Source organism: Eubalaena glacialis, chromosome 14, assembly GCF_028564815.1.
Source record: "Eubalaena glacialis isolate mEubGla1 chromosome 14, mEubGla1.1.hap2.+ XY, whole genome shotgun sequence".
NCBI lineage: Eukaryota > Metazoa > Chordata > Mammalia > Artiodactyla > Balaenidae > Eubalaena > Eubalaena glacialis.
Window position 1 is genome coordinate 50,652,170 of NC_083729.1, and position 18,221 is coordinate 50,670,390.

Sequence of the window (18,221 nt, forward strand, 5' to 3'; positions counted from 1 at the left end):
TGTAGTCGGTAGCCAAATAGATTTTTGGTCAATGCAGTTGCTTCATTCTGCCACAAAATTCTAAGACTTGTGCATATAAAGAGAGATAATGAGACTCCTTAGGAAACAGAGGTAGAGCAGAGGAAGAAGGAAAAGAAGTGATAAAATCTATGGTCCAGGCATATCTGTTCTCATTATCTCTAGCATTTAACCCAGGGGCTGGCAGGGGCTGGCTTTGTTGAGCGTTGCATGATTGAAAATAATTGTGGAAGAGTGTGACCATGCCATTCTTTTTCTTTTTTCTTTTTAAGGTAACACTTCACTCCCTTACACCTTGGCAGAACTTACCACGGTGCCATAGACAGAGTGAGCACCTGATGCGTTGTAGTTCCAAAAGAAACTTGTCAGAATTTTCAACACTCACCCTTAAGATAACGTAGAGGGCCCTGGAGGTGTTGACAATGTGTAGATCATGGGCAGAATACGGTGGGGCATGTTACTGGAAGCCTGTGGAGTAACCAAACCACGGAACCTTCTTCCATCTTTAGGGAAGGAGTGGCAGTGTTCTGAGATCCAGACAGCAACTTGAATTGCCTGGCATCCAGGGAGCTTCCCGGCTGCGTTTGTAACACACATCCACAAGCCTATTTGTGTGGGGAGTGGAGAAGCAGAAAGTAGAAGCTCCTTAAGCTCTGTGAGCCTCTGTGTCCTCATCTGTAAGTTGGGCTAGAGTTTTGAGTCCCAGAATTATGGGAAATGAATGAGATAATGTAGATTAAGCCTCACCCCGGTACCTGGCTCAGAGGAAGCACTCAACAAAAGGGAGCGATTTTTATTAGGAGGAAGTACACAGCTCTTGTCTTTGGAGAGGACCTCTTCTCCCTCCCTGTCTCCTCCTTCAAGCCTTTGAGGCGTTTCTTTAGTGATTCGCTGCTAGAGCTTGACATCTATCTGTAGAGAAACACATTTTTGTGAAAGGGCTCTGAGGGGTGGTGTGAGGCATTTATTAGTGATCTAAGGCAACATAAGTTGCCTCTGGTGTTTATTGACTGTTTCTAGCTGGAGGCACAGAAATGCACAGGCACTAAAGGGTGAGTTACTGTTGGTTGCTTCTCTCTGGACCAGCAGGGACCTGGCGAGCTCTTGGAGGACAGTGTGTCTTGCATCAATCAACAGTGACCCCTCTGGCTGAATATGTACAGGCATAAAGAGGCTCCAAAATTAGCCTCTGTTTTCCTTAGCTGGATGGATGGAACATGAAATGCAATCACGGGAGTGGGAGGAAATGTGTGTGTGGTGGAGGACTGAGCTGTACCCTGGAAATCCAGGCTGATCTGTGCTGCCCAAAATAAATCTGAAATGATTGTATTTTCTATGGGCCTATTAAAGTATATATATTTAATAAGTGGCCATCATGGGAGATGAGGCAGGGAATGGAAGATGTGGGGACAGAAGAGAACGGACAGAGGGAAAAATAACCAGAACTACGTGTTTGATGAATGAATTAAAACAGAGCAGGAGTGGCTTAGGACTAACTCTAACATTTTTCTGAAGTGTGTATTCATGAGATGCACTCTGTTCTGGGCAGAGGTGTGAGGTGTGGTATTAGGCCAGCTGATCAATTTTTAATACCATCTAGAAAAAATGTATGTGTTTATTAACAATTTCATTGCATATTGACTTACCTAAGCCTGCTAAAGATCTGGCTGAACCCCATAAAAGCTAAGAATCTTGTAAAAGTTGCCCTTTCAGGATGTGTTGAAGGCACCCGAGAAGTAATGCTCTTGTTTTTAAGAAATGTTTGCATCTACTCAGGGATTCTTCTGCTTCCTTCTTAGTTGTAATTTCTCCTTTGGTCAAAAAGGAAGACAAGAGAAGGACTCTCCAGGTAAAAGCACACTTTTGTGCCTCACATTTCCTAGGTTTTCTATGTGGTCTAATAGGATTCATTTCAATGCCTGCTTGAGAACCATTAGTACTCAAAAAGGCTGGCGAGAGAATGGGAAATCCATGAACTCAATATTGTTTCCCATGTTAAGACGTTTCCTGTGCTTGTTTTTTAGAAGGCATAAGACCATTGAATCCTGTTCCAGATGGGTGTGTTTCAGAACCACATCCAGGAGCATGGGGTCATCCCAAAGCCTACCGATCCAGAAAGTGTGGCTAACACAGCACACCCCCAACCCTGCTTCTGCCAAAGCAAATCCAGAAGGCCTGGTAGGCATCACACATGCTTCAACTCTGCAAAGCTATTAGAAGTATTCCTTTCTCAGAGTTTCCAGGCCCTCTCAGGATTATCTTCTTTGGGGGGACAGATGTGAACCTCAGAGGCTGGTGGTGGTCTGGATACACTTGAGGATTCCTTCTTAATAATAACAGTTAGCATTTATGGGGCACTTAGTGAGGGCCAGATGCTGTTGTACACACTTCACATATACTGATGCATTTAAATCTCTCAAGACCCTATGAAATAAGTTCTATTATAATCCCCATTTACAATGAGGAATTTAAGCCAAAGAGAGGTGAAGGTCATATAACTAACAAGTGGTAGACCTGGAATCTGAACCTGAATCCCTCTGACTCCACATTATAGGCTCTTAACCATTAAAACCTACTTGTTCTGCCATAGGCTGACACTGGAGAACCTGGAAAGGGAAGATGGACCCTTTGCCAGCAAATTATATATCTTTTAATCTTCTAAGTCAATCCAAATTGGGAACGCATTCTTAGAATTTCTGCTTCTTCTGGGATCTCTGGGTCCTCCTTATCAAACAAACAAAAAAGCCTAAACACTAGAGATAGTTTCCAGATTTAAAGGAGTTTTCTCAATTAGGACTCACTTCTAGGACAGCTCTTAACAATATAGGTACAGGAGGTAGCCTCGGGGTTCCCACCAAGCAGACCAGTAGCTCCCAGGTACTTGTAACTCTATCGAAGGCAGTCCCTTGCTCTTAGCAGCAGCAAAGGATGCAGAAAAATGTCCACCTGAAGGGGTGTACTATGTTGCCACACACATGGGTTAACGTTATAAAATTGTGAGCATTCAGGAATGCCAGGAAGTGACTTCATTTGCTTCTGTTTGCAAATTCATACAGGAAGGACCTTTGAAATTTATGTATGTGAAGATACAACCTAGTTCCTCCTCTTGTGTCTCCTCCTGGTCCCCCTCCTCCCCCTCCTCCCCCTACCAATTCACCATGCCTTCTTAAAGTCCTTTAAAGTTTTCAAAGTGCTTTCATATACATACTCCATGCTTTATGTCAGGTCGGGGCAAAATTTTATTGCATTTGGCCAAAGGCCATTTTGAAACTTTAAGAGAAAAAAGGAGATGCAACGTGATCTTTGGAATAAAGGGATTAAAATAGAGCAAAGTTAAAGTTAGAAAGGAGTTATGGGTTTAAAAATATATATAAAATAAAAAATTGTATACATATTATACATTATACATATACAGAAACAGGACTGACTGACCAAATACTTCACGTGATTTTAAAAACAGCTGGAGTTTAGACAAAAACAACTAGAAGATATAAACAAATGATTTAAAAATAGCATTTATCCATCTTTGATTTTAAACAGCTAATACGTGCTCCTTGCAGAGAAATTGCTCCTAGCAGTGAAAAGTGAAAAAATCAAAAATATAAACATCTGTAATATCATTATGCAGAAAAAAACCATGATTATGTTTAGAATACAATCCTCTAGTCTTATGTTACACATACACACACATGCACACATACACACAATGGAGCTGGAAATTTCTTTATGCTACGCTCAAATATGCAGAAAATAAATGCTGCCCTTTAATTTCTAGAAACTCTGATCTGGCCCATGTAATTCCACTTCATTGAATGGTAAAAACAACTTACTATCCATTAGCAATACTTCAGTCACTTCTGGTTTGTAAGTCTCCTTTCATTTTAACATTCAGACTAGTCCAAGTTACGATGGCTTATAGAGTCTTCTTTGAAAGACTTGGTCCCTTTAGGAAAATGCTCACTCTTTCAGATTGCCCCCCGCAGCCTCACTTTTCTCTTCCTCAAGATGATGTCCTGGTGTCTGAGAGACAAGGCTATAGCTAACACAGACTTAAACTTAGAATGAATTGTGAAAAGAGGCCACTCTTCTGAGATGACCAATGTCAAAAAGCTCCCTTCCTCCAGATCAGTGTGGCCTGCACCAGGGAACATGGTTCTCCCGGTGAGGGTGATGCCTTGGACCTCACATCTGTGCACAACCTTCCCAGCCCTAAGACACATCTCTGCCGAGGGGCCTGCTCTGTCTCCATGGAAGCAGAGGGAAGGGGTGCTTGGGTCCTTGTCCTGTGTCTGGCCCTGCAGGTCTCTGTAGCAAGATCTCTCCTGGGACGGGATGCTCTTTGTCCTGCAGGTGTCAACATCAGGTTTGGCTTGGGATCTGCTCTCCTATTATGTGGCCAGTACTTTAGAATCCCCTAGATGCCTCTGACTTGTCTCAGTTTTTGCTGATGCTTTTTGAGTCTCTGCCACATGATGTCCAGCCCCTGTCCTGGAAAGTCCGCCCAGAGTGTCAGCTGAGGAGGCACCCTACCTTTTATCACAATCCCCCATGCTAAGCCCACTCTGCTCAACTCAGCCCCTCCTGAGTACTTTCTTGGGGAACATAAAGAAATTTCTGGGTCTTGCCTTTGTCACATGGGAAGTAATAATAGTTTATAGAATATAAATTCTCTTCCTTCCTCTTTCTACCTAGGTGGCTCCACTGGGTTTCTTTTATGTGGCCATCCCCTCATTATACATCTAGTAGAGATAATTTCAACTTCTGCTTGAATTAGAACTGTTAAGTTAATGGAAGGTCAAAGGCACAATGGAAGTGATTTCAAGAAACTTTTGTAAAATTTACAAATTTACAGCGTGTATTCTGTGTCTGGTCCCAAGCTCACACTTTTTCTTTGTAAAGACCTTGAGCCTCTGTGGAAGGGTTTTAGTGCCAAACTTCTTGAGTCCAAAAGAGCTTTCAAAGGAATTATTTGATTCAGGGATTTGGACTTCTGCTAAGTTTATATTTATTATCTAGAACAGTGTTTGGTGAAAACCAACAACAAGATATACAGAACCAATTCTAGCTGGTGATTTATATAGTTGGTTGAAAGTTTGCACTTATGCTCAAATTCTTACATATTTATTTTTTTAAATAAGCACTATTTGCAATTGTTACGGAGTTTGAATATTAGCCTTTTGAAACTTATGCAAAGTGAAAGAGCAGTATCTTCAACGTTGAAAAGATAAGAGGTTTTCCTCCAGTTAATTAAAGGAGCAAGAATTATGGAACTTTATAGCCATTTAATTATGTCATTAGGTAAGAGTTGGCCGGTGAGCGGGGGAGAAACTACAGTGAGCTACCCTGTAGATTGAGTCTGACCTTTCAGGGCTCTGCCAACGCTCTGACTATGACTCACTGTATTTTTGAAAGATTGTAACTAGATTGGCACATTTGTTAAAAAGATATTCAGTAATTAAGTTTAAAATGACATCAGTACATAGTTTTCTAATGGATTTTTTTTCTGGTTATAAGTGCTAAACATGGACAGTTGCCTCTGAATATTAAAAGCTCAAAGAGAAAGTTTTCCCTCAGTGTGGTCAGCAGCATGGTCCTCTACCTTCCTTGTATGGACACCTATGTCTGTTAAATTTCTCTCTCTCTCTCAGGATTCTCACGTGTCAAGTGGGGAAAAAAAGTAACACTTTTGCAATACTAATTCTACCTGGTATTACAGACTTATTTATTTAGTCCTATGTACCAAGGCCTTTATTTTCCCTCATTTAATCCCCACAACAAGCCTGTGAGGTAGGTTTGTTATACCTGTTTTACAAATGATGGAAACTGAGCCTGAGAGATGTTAACTGACTTGCCCTAGATCCTATAGCTAATGAGTCAGATTCTACCCAGGCATTCATGGCTAAAAGACCATCCTCTTATCTGCTCTGACTGGCTACCTCCCGCCCCTACCCTACGCTACCCAATTTGTTATGAAGATCAAAAGTATAAGCTATTTTCAACTAGGCACATTCTTTTCAAAGAATTTTTCCTCTGTATGTATTTTCAGTTATATTTTATTTCTTTGTACCATTGACAAAAATATATAAAGGAAGACAATGAAAAATAACAATTATGACGTGTTGACGATCATAAAAAAATTTAAAAGAAGAGAATGTAATTATGGCATCTGCCAATTTGCAACATTCTTTGATTTGCCTTCAGTTTCTGTCAAAAGAATCATACAATTATTTATAGTTTTCATATTAGAATTTGTGGTTGGGAGGGAATTATCTATGGTTTTCCATGATTTGTATCTCAGTTAATAAAGAAGTGTGGCAGAGTTCCTATTAATGTGTCCCTTGAAAGAAAAGTTGTCTAGGAGATTCCATGCTCTCTTACTAAAATTGTCTTCCTCCAAAAAGACATATACCTACCTGAGAAACAAGTTCTTTTCAGGAAATATTAGAATAAGATTTGCTATTAGAACACCAACTCTGCATATCCCTTCAGGATGGTGGGAAGATCAGCTGGAGTGGAGTGATAAAGAGAGAAGGGAAGATAAATATCATTCAAAGACTAACTTGTACTGTCATTGGCACCATTTAGTCCTGAAAGATATGAGAGATTAAGAAATAGAAAGCAGACATAAAACAAGCACTTTGGGGGATATACATTTACTTCACAAATATAATTAACCAAAAGTTTTCCAGCTATCTTAAAAAATGACATCTACTAAGAAAACTTTAGAATCGACCACATAAACTTTTGAACCCTTGGCCTCAGGACACCTTATTTTGTCCAATCAATCAACCCACAAGATTTTATTTTATTTTTTTAGTTTCTATAAAGTGTTCCAGACTCTGATGATCCTTTGTCCCTTCACACCCTTGCTATGTCAGACCAAATTCCATCCTGTTTTCTCCTTTATTATACAATTTGGTCTTGTTTTTACAGTCTAGACTTTCTTCATTTGCTTTTTAATTTCTCTTTACTGACTCCAAGTGCCTTTGAAAAAAACAAAGCACTTTTAACAAGTGGACAAACTGCTTCAGTCAGTAGTTTCTGCTTTTCTTTTTCCCAGAATAATTGCTGTTTTGTGTTTTCTTGCCATTTCATCACTTTTCTTGAGATTGTGGTAAGGTGTATATGCCATACTCTGAGAAAGAGTCTTTTTCCCTTTTCTAAGAGTACATAGCTGGTCATCTTCAGTAGTTTTCTTTCAGGGATATACTGATATTTATTTTTTTGTATTGGATGTAAGCATAAACAAAAGTATGTTTGGGGAAATTTCTCTCACATCATTATCCTCATTCTTTACCTCCTACTTCCATTTCAAATTCCATGCTTTGTTGGTCCCTCAGTATCACTTAGATGTCCTACTTTTGTGTTCTCATGATGTATTGTTCAACTGTAGCACTTACCTTAAAACAACATAATCAGATTATTTGCCTTTCTTTTCCAATAGACACCTTGGTAGCAAGAACTATGTCTTACTCAAATGTTTCACCTCCAGGATTTCAGCACAATATATAGTAAATACTAGGGGCTGGGATGGAAATAAACTGTTCAGTGGAAGTACTGCCTTAAATTAAGGGTGGGATGTTTGGGTTAAAGGAAAGGGTTACTAAGGAAGAATAAGAAAGTAAAATGGGTTGATTTGGAGAATATAAAAGGCTAAAAGACAAGTTCTGTTAAGAATATCTGCGAAGTTCCTGTTTTGGGGTTTTTTTGTTTGTTTGTTTGTTTGTTTATCTGTAGAAAGAGAAGAGTACCATGTTCTCCAAGGCTGATCCCAAAGGCACAACCAAGCTCCTCCCAAGTTAGAGAGTTTTCAGCTGAGTGAAGAAGTAAGTAGAGGCTGCATTATTTGCTATCATGTAAATATCTTTCGTAACTTAAGGCAAAGTAGGGTATATATCATCTATGAGCTCTGAAAGTCAATACATTTGAACTTACATGTATTGAGAACCCACTTTGTGCTGGAGTGACAGATATAAAGACAACTGGGACATTGTCTCCTAGTAACTCTTTTTTTCTCAACCAAATAAACTATTCCAGTCATCACAGCTGTCTCTCTATCAGCCGTCCACAACACCACTCAAGGAGATCTTTAAAATTTTCTTCTGAAGAACTCAAATGGCTTCTTTTCCTATAGGTATTCCATTCTTTGCCCACTGTGAATTTAACCTTAAGTTTTCCGTAAATGGTATACCCAAATAGCACTCTAGTAGATAGCTCATGTTGAATTGGTAATTTCTTACTATATGTTTTTAATTTATTCAGTTAAAAATATGTATTGTGCAATGAGTATGTGCCTAGAATGTTTCTGTCCACTGAAATACATATGTGAACAAGATAGAAAAAGTTTCTGTTTTCATAGAGCTTACATTTCCATGAGGGCAGATAATAAACAAACATGTAATCAGTCAGCATTTATCCTACAGTAATGCTTTGAAACAAACAGCTCTAAAATCTCTAAATTGAAGTACCAAACATTATTTTTTTATTAGCAGTTCTGTGAGTCAGCTGGAAGATGACTGACCTTAGCATGGTTCAGCTTACCTTGACTCAAAACTGTCAGCTGGTATCAGATCTTTCCCCCTTGTCTATTTGGTTTCTCCCTGGACCAGCAGCTTCCTGGGGCATGTTCTTCTCGTGGGGAATGGCAGGAGTGCAAGAGAACAAGCCAGAGCATGCCAGCAAGTCTAAAACTCTGCTTCAGTCACATTTAGTAATATTTCATTAACCAAGACAATTCACATACCAAGCCCAACATGAATGGACCAGAGAAGTATTTTTCATTCATAGGTGAGAAGAACTGCAAATTTTGTGGGAAAAAGTGTAAATGTATAATTTTATAATAGGAAGCAAATAAAGGATTGAAAATAATTCAGTCTATTTACCCTCATGGTCACAATTGTTCAGGATCCTTCTGCATATGGGACATACTTATTGCCATCCCAAGAAACCCACAAAATCTCACACAGTTATGGCATCAGGTTCAAATGATTCGTGTCAGGTAGAGATGGAACTGCTCTTGGTCTGGACATCTATGAACTGAATTGCATGTTAGCCACCCCACACACATTTAACATACAATGTTGGAATAGGGACAGGATAAACAAATTAAAACAGTTGTATCCAACAAGGAAAAAACTAAAGAAACAGAGAAGTCACTGGTCTATATCAAGTTTGAAATTCTGCCAGGTTCCGCTACAAAGAGGCTGTTATATACTTTGGTTAGGCCCTGGTTCTGCACCTGGGAGTTTATCACCAAGATTCTGTTATACGTGGGTCTTCACTCTGCTCTCAGAACACCTTCCTTTCTCAACTTTGGCTTTTCTGATGAGTACTGGGGAATATGCCCTTCTTGGGCAGCTGGGCTGATTTCTCAGCCTGCTTCCCACCTGTAAGATTTTGGGAGCCAGAGATCTTTATATATCTCAAACATAGTCTTTTTTAAATCCAAGCTGGTGGAAATTTTTCCAATACAGCTTTCTCAAAAACTTTATGGATTTGCTATGTATGATTCCAGTCAACTACATGTGCCAAATGCCTTACCCACAATTGTTTTGGAGATATGCTTCTTTCTAGATATAAGTGCAAGTACTTTGCATGTGTTAGTCATCTGTGAGTCATAAATTGTTTCCTTAATCTTTTCAGGGGTCCTAAAAAAGGGTGTGACAAACCACTTTCTTGACTTTGTCTTTACTTTACGGCAATGTTCTGATGGCCACACCTTTACATAGAGAGAAATGATTTAATGATTCAAACTTACAATTTCCAGAATCTCTAGGTTCTCTCAATTCCCCTCAATCCTGCTTGCAAACCATTTTTTTCCCAAGCTCACCTCTTTCTCGTAGTAACTTATCAAATGCAAATAATAGCAGCCAACCCAAGTTCTGAACATTATGCCTCAAAAACTTCCCAGCCCAGTGCTACAGGTACACTTAGTACATTTTTTTGTTTTTTTTTTTTTGCCTTCTAGGTTATTGTAGTCAGTAGTTTTATCAAATATTTTGTTACTACAGTATATGGGTGGTTGTTTTTCCAGCTTCTTATTACAGTTTTTTATAGTTTTCTCTCTACTTACCACAAAATCCCAAACCAAATGATACATATTTTAAAGTTTTTTGACAGCAGAAGCCCATTTCTGGTATAGTTTTTATATCAACTAGCAATTGGCACGTTAATGATGAATGACAAGCCTTATAACATGACCCAAATCTCAGAGGCTCAAACAATAAGTGTTTATTTTCTTGCTAATGATTGAAGCAGCACTACTTCAGGTCATCGGGGGACTTGGTTCTAGGCCTCTGACTAGGTTCAGTTTTGTTCTCAGAGTCTCTTCATTCTTCTTCAAAAGTGGTTATTTATGACGTATTTTCCTTATAGGGAAAGGCAGGAGCACCAGGATGCAAGCAAGACACACAGCGTATGTAAAGGCTCTGTTCTCAACACACCTGCCAACATCAGTTAACCAATTTAAGTCACATAGCTAAGCATACCTAACATGCACAGTCACATGTCACCTGGCATGGTTATTAGAGCAGGGAGGGAGTCAAGAATTGAGAACATTTCAACTAGCACACATGCAAACAAACAAACAAACAAATATCAACTAGTACAAATGCTGTGAAGAAAATAAAGCAGAGTTTTACTTAGAGGATGCCTGAAAAGCTATTAAGAGTAGTTTCTTGGAGATGACATTTAAACCGAGGCTGAATGCTTTCCAGGCGGAAGCAGCAGACTGTACAAAGACCCAGAAGCAGGGATAAGCTCAGGGTGATGGAGGAACTAAAAGTAAGTCCATGGAAGGGTGGTAAGGAGATGAAACTGATGAAGTAGGCAGAGATTATTTAGACCTATGTTATTATCACTGTTATATGCATTATCATATAACTGGACATTTTCAGAGGATTATTTACCAAATGTTGAAAAAAAAAAGTTCTTTTGTGAGTTCTCTTGGCTGTCATGATAACCCATGAGTAGGGCAGCTGAAGTCAACCAGTCTGGAAAGTTTTATCCAGATTGAGCTGAATACTCAATTCTAAGTAATTTGCCTTTTCATTGGTTCTTATTGGAGTGTTGGCCTAAGTTGTTTCAAAGGGAACACCTGAAAATGCTAAGAATTCTTGACTAGGGTGGTCCCAGCTGAAACACTGAAGAGGTAAAATGGTGGCCTCCGAAACTACTTGGCTTCTTAACAATTCCAGGTATTTCTTTCCCCCTGGGCTTCTGAGAGATAACTGGAGATATAAAGGAGTTGGTGCCTTTTTTTCCCCCTTAGTCTCACTCTTGGGAGAAACTTCTTATTCTTTTGCTCCCCAGAGGATTTTCTAGGTCTAAAATAGCGACAGCCCTCTTTGTTGATGATATCCTTTCCTGGGAAGTCTTTGTGCTGGTCCTTGGGATATGACGCAACCCTTGGTATAAACCCCAAAGGTACAGCCCACGCCCTTGGGAAGTTCATGATTCATTGGGGTGTGATATAAGTTCAAGTCACTTATAAGTATCTTAAAATGTCACTCTGTCAGAAACACAGAGGTGCTGATTGCTGAAATGCCCTTGATCATGAGATCTTGAGGACTTTCTAGAAATGACCATTAATCTTGGTCCTATGTGGAAAATTTGATGAAAAAATTGGCCTTTAATTAGCCAGATTTTCTTTTGCCCTTATCTTTGTATAGACTTAAGGAAAAGAAAGCTATTCTCCTTTCAAACACTTGGAAAAAAAAGTAAATCAAACCCAGCCACATGGAGAAGCGGCTGCTCTCCCTGGGTCACAACAACACCTCTACAGGTGTGCCCTTGACTTCTATTAAGAACGACCAGCGAAACAGGTGAAATCCCCAGCTGTAAATTTGCGCTGCAGCATCTTTTATCAAGAAAGGGACTGCATCTAGATGAATCAGAGTATGCTGGCTGGTGGAGCTCAGACACAATCATATGGTTTTTCAGGAGAAATAAACGCGACAGTGTTTATTTCACACACGTTTGTTTGTCAGAGGACTTCAAAGCAGTGGGCAGAGATCAGTTAAGCATGGCCACCTGTCCCAATGGCTGCACCTCTTCTTTTCAGGTGGGACCCGGGGGTCATTAGCACTGAGGCAGCTCATGCTCGGTTCAGCTCCTGTGCCACAAGGTAGGGCAGGAATCCTGCCAGGAGGAGGACTTGGGTCCTGGCTCCTAACCACCCCTGTTGGACTTCAGCCGGCAGCACTGCCCAAAGAAGATAGCAAACTGAAGGAATCTTCCCGCCCATGCGAGCGGCAGGTTAAAACCTATAGGACTGTTCAATCAAAGGCATTGCCTCGCTCTGTCCTGAGCTGCTGTTGTACGCTGGGACACATGCTGCTAGGAGACAAAGAGGACACGCGTTTATTTTCAAGCGCAGGACTTTGGAACCACTTGGGAAGAATATTCTTGATTGAGAACCAAAACACTCCATGATGCTTAACCAACCTGCAAAGTGAAAAATCAGCATCAGCCCATGCAGCCGGGAGGCAGGAGGAAGGACTTATACCCTGAAAAAAAAATTTTTTTTGAAATATCCCTTGAATGATATTTGTGTGCATTTGCAAAAGTACCCCTTTCTGAATCAAAGTCTCAAGCTGTTTGCACCTGAGAACGTAGGTTGTGCCGCTAGGCAGCCTCTCAGCTCGCCACCGCCCCTGATATCCCCCGCCGCATTGAATAATGGCCAGTTCCCGGAAAAAAGGTGCCGCAGCTCAGTCAATGCCCTGTAATAATATTTTAAAATAAATGATATGCATCATTAAATCACCAAGGATGACTAACTCAATTTTAGAAAACCCACAACTCCAGCAATCATAGTTACAGCTCTGATTTGAATATTTTCACTTTCACCTGAACAGCCAGTGGGAACCTGTCAAGCAGATTCGCATCCGGGCTGTAGTCTCAGAGGAGCGGGAAGGAACCTGTGATTATGTAGTTACAGTAACGTCGGCTAGATGCCTCCCGTCCACCAGGGCTTTTTAGACTTTTCCTTCCTCCCTTCTTGCCTTCTTATTTACATATCACAGGCATCTTCTTTGTAAAGTTATCTTAAATAATTTATTAGATTGATCTTTTTAAAATTCTATCCTGGCTAAATGTCATAAGGAGAGGGGGGAAAAAAAAGTCTTCTAAACTTATTTAAAGGTTCTACTGGAGTAGGCCAGTTACCTGCTTCACTGCTGATATTCTAAAAATACCTCCGTGTCCGTACTATTATCCATTCTTCACGTCCAATTGCTCTGTTATGGTAATAGTCAGAAGCGCACCATGCAGTAATTACTTACAGCTGACTGAAGAAAAGAATATTCAACTCCCCCACTGTTCCACGAGAAGGTCTTTATGCTCTATTAACTCATTCCTGTTTATTAATACTCTACTGGTAATTCAGACTGCTGCCTCTTAGGTTTGTAATAGGAGGACTATTAAACAGCAATTACTGACCATATGGGTTGGCGAATATTTGTTGTTTTTTTTTTTGGTGGGCTTTTCTCCCCCCACCTCCTTCCAACTTGTTTTTTAAGAAGCCATATTACAACATAGTAAGAGTAACATCACATCTGCATGAGATTAACAAGCTTGGCAGTATTTCTCCCTTAGAAAATGTGAATTTATTCCCAGATTATCATGGCTAGCTTAGGAAAAGAGATCATGGGAGACATAGGAAAATGTGGAAGATTGTTCACATGTGGGAAGACCCCCTACTCTGGATGAGAATTTGGCACTTGTGTTCCCTAAGTCACTCAGCGGGCTGTTTCTTACTGCCTTTGAGAAAGCACTGACCCACCCTCAGGCACCCTCTACTCCTGAAAACTAAGCATATTTACTGAGGAAACCAAAGCGAATACCATTGTCCCTTTTATGTTCCCCCAAGCATTTGGAAGTGGTCACTTTAAAATTTAACATTTAGTCTATTCATCTTCCAAAGAGCAGATACCTGAACCCTGGGAGATGACAAAAGGCTCCTCCTGGGAGAGGGATGGAATGAGTAATGGGTTCAAGTGAGGCAGGCAGGTGGTAAACCGTGATTATGGTAATAATAACGTGTGCCTCTCTCTCAGGTAGTGAGCACTAAACATGTGGCAAGCATTAAACACATTTAAAGGGAGATGCGTCTTCGAGATACCTAGGAGACCAGGAGCTGATTTCCACTGGAAGATGCTGGGTTGTGATCCAGAGCAGGTAAGTTATTTGACCAGCAACCTCCACCAAGGCGGAGGCTGGGTACCGGGCTCCCTGACATAGTTGGCTCTCCCTCCAAAGCAGCTGGTCCTCTTAGTGCCCCTTGGGGCTTGTCTTCTACCTTCTCGCCTTTCCCATAAGGGGTGTTTCTCCGTTTGTGTCCAAATCCTTTTAGCCCTTCAACAAACAGTAACAAACCTCTGAAAACTTCAGCTTGCCCCAATCTCACCCCTTGCAAACTACCAAGCAAATTTAGCATTTACCTGTGGCAGGTGTTTGTAGCTAATCTAACACTCTTCCTTTGTTACCTGCTGGTGTTGTGTGTGGAAGTTTCTTCTCTCAGATACACACTAAATCCTTCAATACAAGGACTGTATCTTTTAGACTTTTTTCTCCTTGCACCTAGTTTGGTAATGGATGCTCAGTTGGTGTTAAATAAAGATTGGAAGAATTTAATGGAAATATGTAAAAGAAAAAAGGACATCAGTCCCTAAGTTTTCTTACACAGGGAGATGTAGAAGCTACAGTTTCTGGGGTAAGTTTGGAAAAAAACAGTAACAAAAATAAACAACAACAACAAAATGTCAAATCTCTGCCTCAACGCGTAACAGTACTAAGTTAATGGATAGAATATAATATAATTGAATTGAATTGAATTGAATTACACTTGTTAAGACCCCAGAGCTTTTTCACGATATGTCTAAGCAATAGAGAAAAGGAATTTATTTCATCTATAACCTTTGGATGAATTAGAATCCTCAGTAACTTACGGCCTAGAGGGCCCTCAAGGGGAAGAGGGCTTCTTTCAGTTTCTGTGGTGGGCACTTTCACCAATACAGACTGACCCCAGGCAGGCTCAGACCTACCTGGTATGATCGGAAAGGCTCCGTGAGGCCCAGCCTGCCCCCAGATATCTCATAGATTGGAGAACATGTGGATTTACAATGCAATTTTGTTTTTATTACTATTGTTTTTAAAGCAGGATTGTGTTTGTGTGTGGGGGGGGGTTGTTTTGTTTTGTTTGTTTGTTTGTTTAATTTGGCCACGCCGCTCAGCTTGCAGGATCCTAGTTCCTCGACCAGGGATTGAAGCCGCGCCCTTGGCAGTGAAAGTGCGGAGTCCTAACCACTGGACCGCCAGGGAATTCCCACAGGATTGTTTTTTGATTAAGCATAAGCAGGATACTAATGTAGATTAAAATAGAACAGCTCTGATTGAAGTCAGGTTGGAGAGATGTATAAGCCTAACCTGATAATTCAGCTGATAAAACCATAGCGGTCCCTCTGGGAGACCCCAGTGTTCCTGGGAACACTATATGAAAAGCATTTTTCTATTCCAACCCTCTTTTGATACAAATGTGTAGACTGAATCAAATCCACATGGTTAGCTGACAACAAACGGCTATGAAATCCAATCTTTTGGTTAATTAGCCAAGTTTTTGTTGTTGTTTTTCTGTATCACCTACCTGTGTTAGTGGATTAAGTCCTTGTCACCAGCAGGCCACTGATAATAGGTACATATGTGACATTGGAGGACTGGGCCGTTGGGCTTCCTTTTAACACAGCTGAGACAAGTTTAAAGTCAGATGAGGGACTTGACTAAGGGATGGCTACTTGAGGATCTTCAAAGACAAAGCAAATGTGAGGTGGAGGTGGTTGATTTCAACTTGGCCATTCCTGCGCCTTCATGGTTGAAGTCTTGGCACTGGCTTCAGCTCAGCTTGGCCGTCCCATGTGCGCCTAGTCCTGGATCACAAGTTTACGTCAATTTCAATCCTGCCTGTGTTGAGAGGAGCTGCCACAGGGATTCGCTTAGGGTGCTGGGAATTATGCTTCTCCTACACGCAGCGTGATATAGGTTATGCTATAGTCTTTTATAGCATTTAAAAAATTGGCGCGGAGAGCCAGCCTATTAGTTGGTGCCGCCTCAGCAAAGGCAGCGTAGAGTGGGGCGGCCACCGGAGATGCCTAACATTGTGTTCTGAAGAGCGGCCAGAGGCGCGATGGAGCGGGCCAGGGACCGTTTACACCTGAGATGGACCACAGAACAGCACGTGCCAGAGGTAGAAGTCCAAGTCAAACGGAGAAGAACAGCCTCACTGAACAGCCAGGAGTGTCACCTGTACCCAAGGCGATCTCAGCAGCAGCAGCAAGTACCTGTGGTGGATTTCCGGGCGGAACTGAGACGGGCATTCTTTGCTGAGATACCAAGAGGTGGTTAAAGCAGTATTGGAACGCCCAGGTAGCAGATTCCAAGAGAGAAAAAAAAAAGAAAAAAAACCCAGGCTCTATCTACTATTCGAAGCTTCCGCCCCAGCTTGCATTATTTGTAGGAGAACCTGCGTCATACCTTGATCTGTAGCCTTCCCTAAGGTCTTAGGGATCCTGAAACTTCCCTCTGGACGTTGGATTTGGTGGAAAAGCAATCATGACTGTGGGAAAGAGCAGCAAGATACTGCAGCACATTTACTATAGGATGAGATGTATCTTGCAAGATGACCAGATCTTCATTGGCACCTTTAAGGCTTTTGACAAGCATATGAACTTGATCCTCTGCAAGTGTGATGAGTTCAGGAAGATCAAGCCAAAGAATGCTAAGTAGCCAGAGCATGAAGAAAAGCAGGTTTTGGGTCTGGTGTTGCTGCATGGGGAGAACTTGGTTTCCATGACTGTAGAGGGACCCACCCCCAGAGATACTGGCATTGCTTGGGTACAACTTGCTGGAGCTGCAGGAGGCCCTGGGGTTGGTAGGGCAGCTGGCAGAGGTGTTCCAAAGCCCCAGGCTCCTGCTGGATTAGCAGGCCTTGTCTGAGGGGTTGGGGGCCCATCCCAACAGGTAATGACCCCACAGGGAAGAGGCACTGTCGCAGCTGCTGCAGTTCCTGCTACTGCCAGCATTGCTGGAGCCCCAGCTCAGTATCCCCCAGGACGGGGGACTGCACCTACACCTGCTGCTCGAGTAACCCCACCTCCAGGAATTATGGCTCCTTCACCTGCTATGAGACCACCCTTGGGCCCACCAATTGGGCTTCCTCCTACTCGAGGGACGCCAATAGGCATGCCCCTCCAGGAATGAGACCCCCTCCACCAGGAATAAGAGGCCCATCTCCCCCAGGAATGCATCCACCAAGACCCTAGGATACTATTGATCCTTCTTAGTCACTTTTTTTCCTGCAATGTGTCTTGTGAAATATGTGGACTGTTTGTGAGCTTTTTGCCCCCTCTGCTGCATTAATATTAACTAATAAATTCATAGATCAATTACACTGTGAGGTACTGTTGTACAAAAAAAAATTGGGGGGTTGTCTATATTGCAGAATGTCCTTTCATTCTTTCACTAATAGAGGCAGCAGGATGTAGAAGAGAATATGGTATGGGGACTCAAGGGATCTGTATTCTAGACCAGATCTTTTCACCAATTAGCTCTGTGTTTGGGGGACATATTATTTAGCCTCTCTGCACCCCCGTGTCCTCATTTGTAAAAGAATGCCCTCTGGCTCAGATTTGTTTCTGAAATGCACTTGGCTTTACTGGGCCATCAGAAAAATCTAATGTTCTCTATCTGGTAACTTTGAGTTAAATTATATTTTAAAAAAACAAATAATTATAAGCAGTCATTTTATGAATAAAATGCTTCTATATGCCAAGAATTTTAAATTAGGCTCCATGACAAAAACATTTATTTCTGATATCAGTGAAAACTTGAGATAAGTCAGTAAGGATGGTATTAAGCCTTGTAAATATCATCCAACTGTGACTTGGAACTGTGGAACTGTCCCCATGGGTGAGAACATCTGGGCAGACTGCTGGCTTCATTTCAGATGTTCACTTATCCAATACGTGCTTGCTTTGTTTCTTCCACATCTCATTATTCAATTAAAAAACATATATTCAGTTGATACCATGGATTCATTCAATAAATGTCATTTGATGCATCTTGAAGGAGGAACCTGCTACATATGTAACACTGTTTTCATTGTTAATAATAATAGTATCAATATAAAAGATAAGTTCCCAACTTTGAAG

The 18,221-nt window shown here is 41.2% G+C and overlaps 1 protein-coding gene, 1 long non-coding RNA gene and 1 pseudogene across 4 annotated transcripts in view; all 3 read left to right on the forward strand.

Moving 5' to 3' along the window:
* LOC133105377 (uncharacterized) overlaps window positions 1-18,221 on the forward strand; it is a 589,177-nt gene that overhangs the window by 564,598 nt on the left and 6,358 nt on the right. For all 3 annotated transcript variants that reach the window (XR_009703846.1, XR_009703845.1, XR_009703847.1), the window contains exons 8-9: window positions 7,756-7,844; window positions 14,076-14,196. This is a non-coding gene — a long non-coding RNA (uncharacterized LOC133105377). The remainder of the gene's footprint in view (window positions 1-7,755; window positions 7,845-14,075; window positions 14,197-18,221) is intronic.
* LOC133105393 (SNRPN upstream reading frame protein-like) lies at window positions 16,179-16,425 on the forward strand. Its single transcript, XM_061211381.1, has one exon. The coding sequence runs from the start codon at window positions 16,199-16,201 to the stop codon at window positions 16,415-16,417; it is 219 nt and encodes a 72-aa protein (XP_061067364.1). The 5' UTR covers window positions 16,179-16,198; the 3' UTR covers window positions 16,418-16,425.
* Window positions 16,623-17,333, forward strand: LOC133105159 (small nuclear ribonucleoprotein-associated protein N-like; annotated as a pseudogene).

What these genes read in the sequence shown, in the direction of transcription:
- LOC133105393 (XM_061211381.1), top strand. Translation starts at nt 16,199, where the DNA reads ATGGAGCGGGCCAGGGACCGTTTACACCTGAGATGGACCACAGAACAG.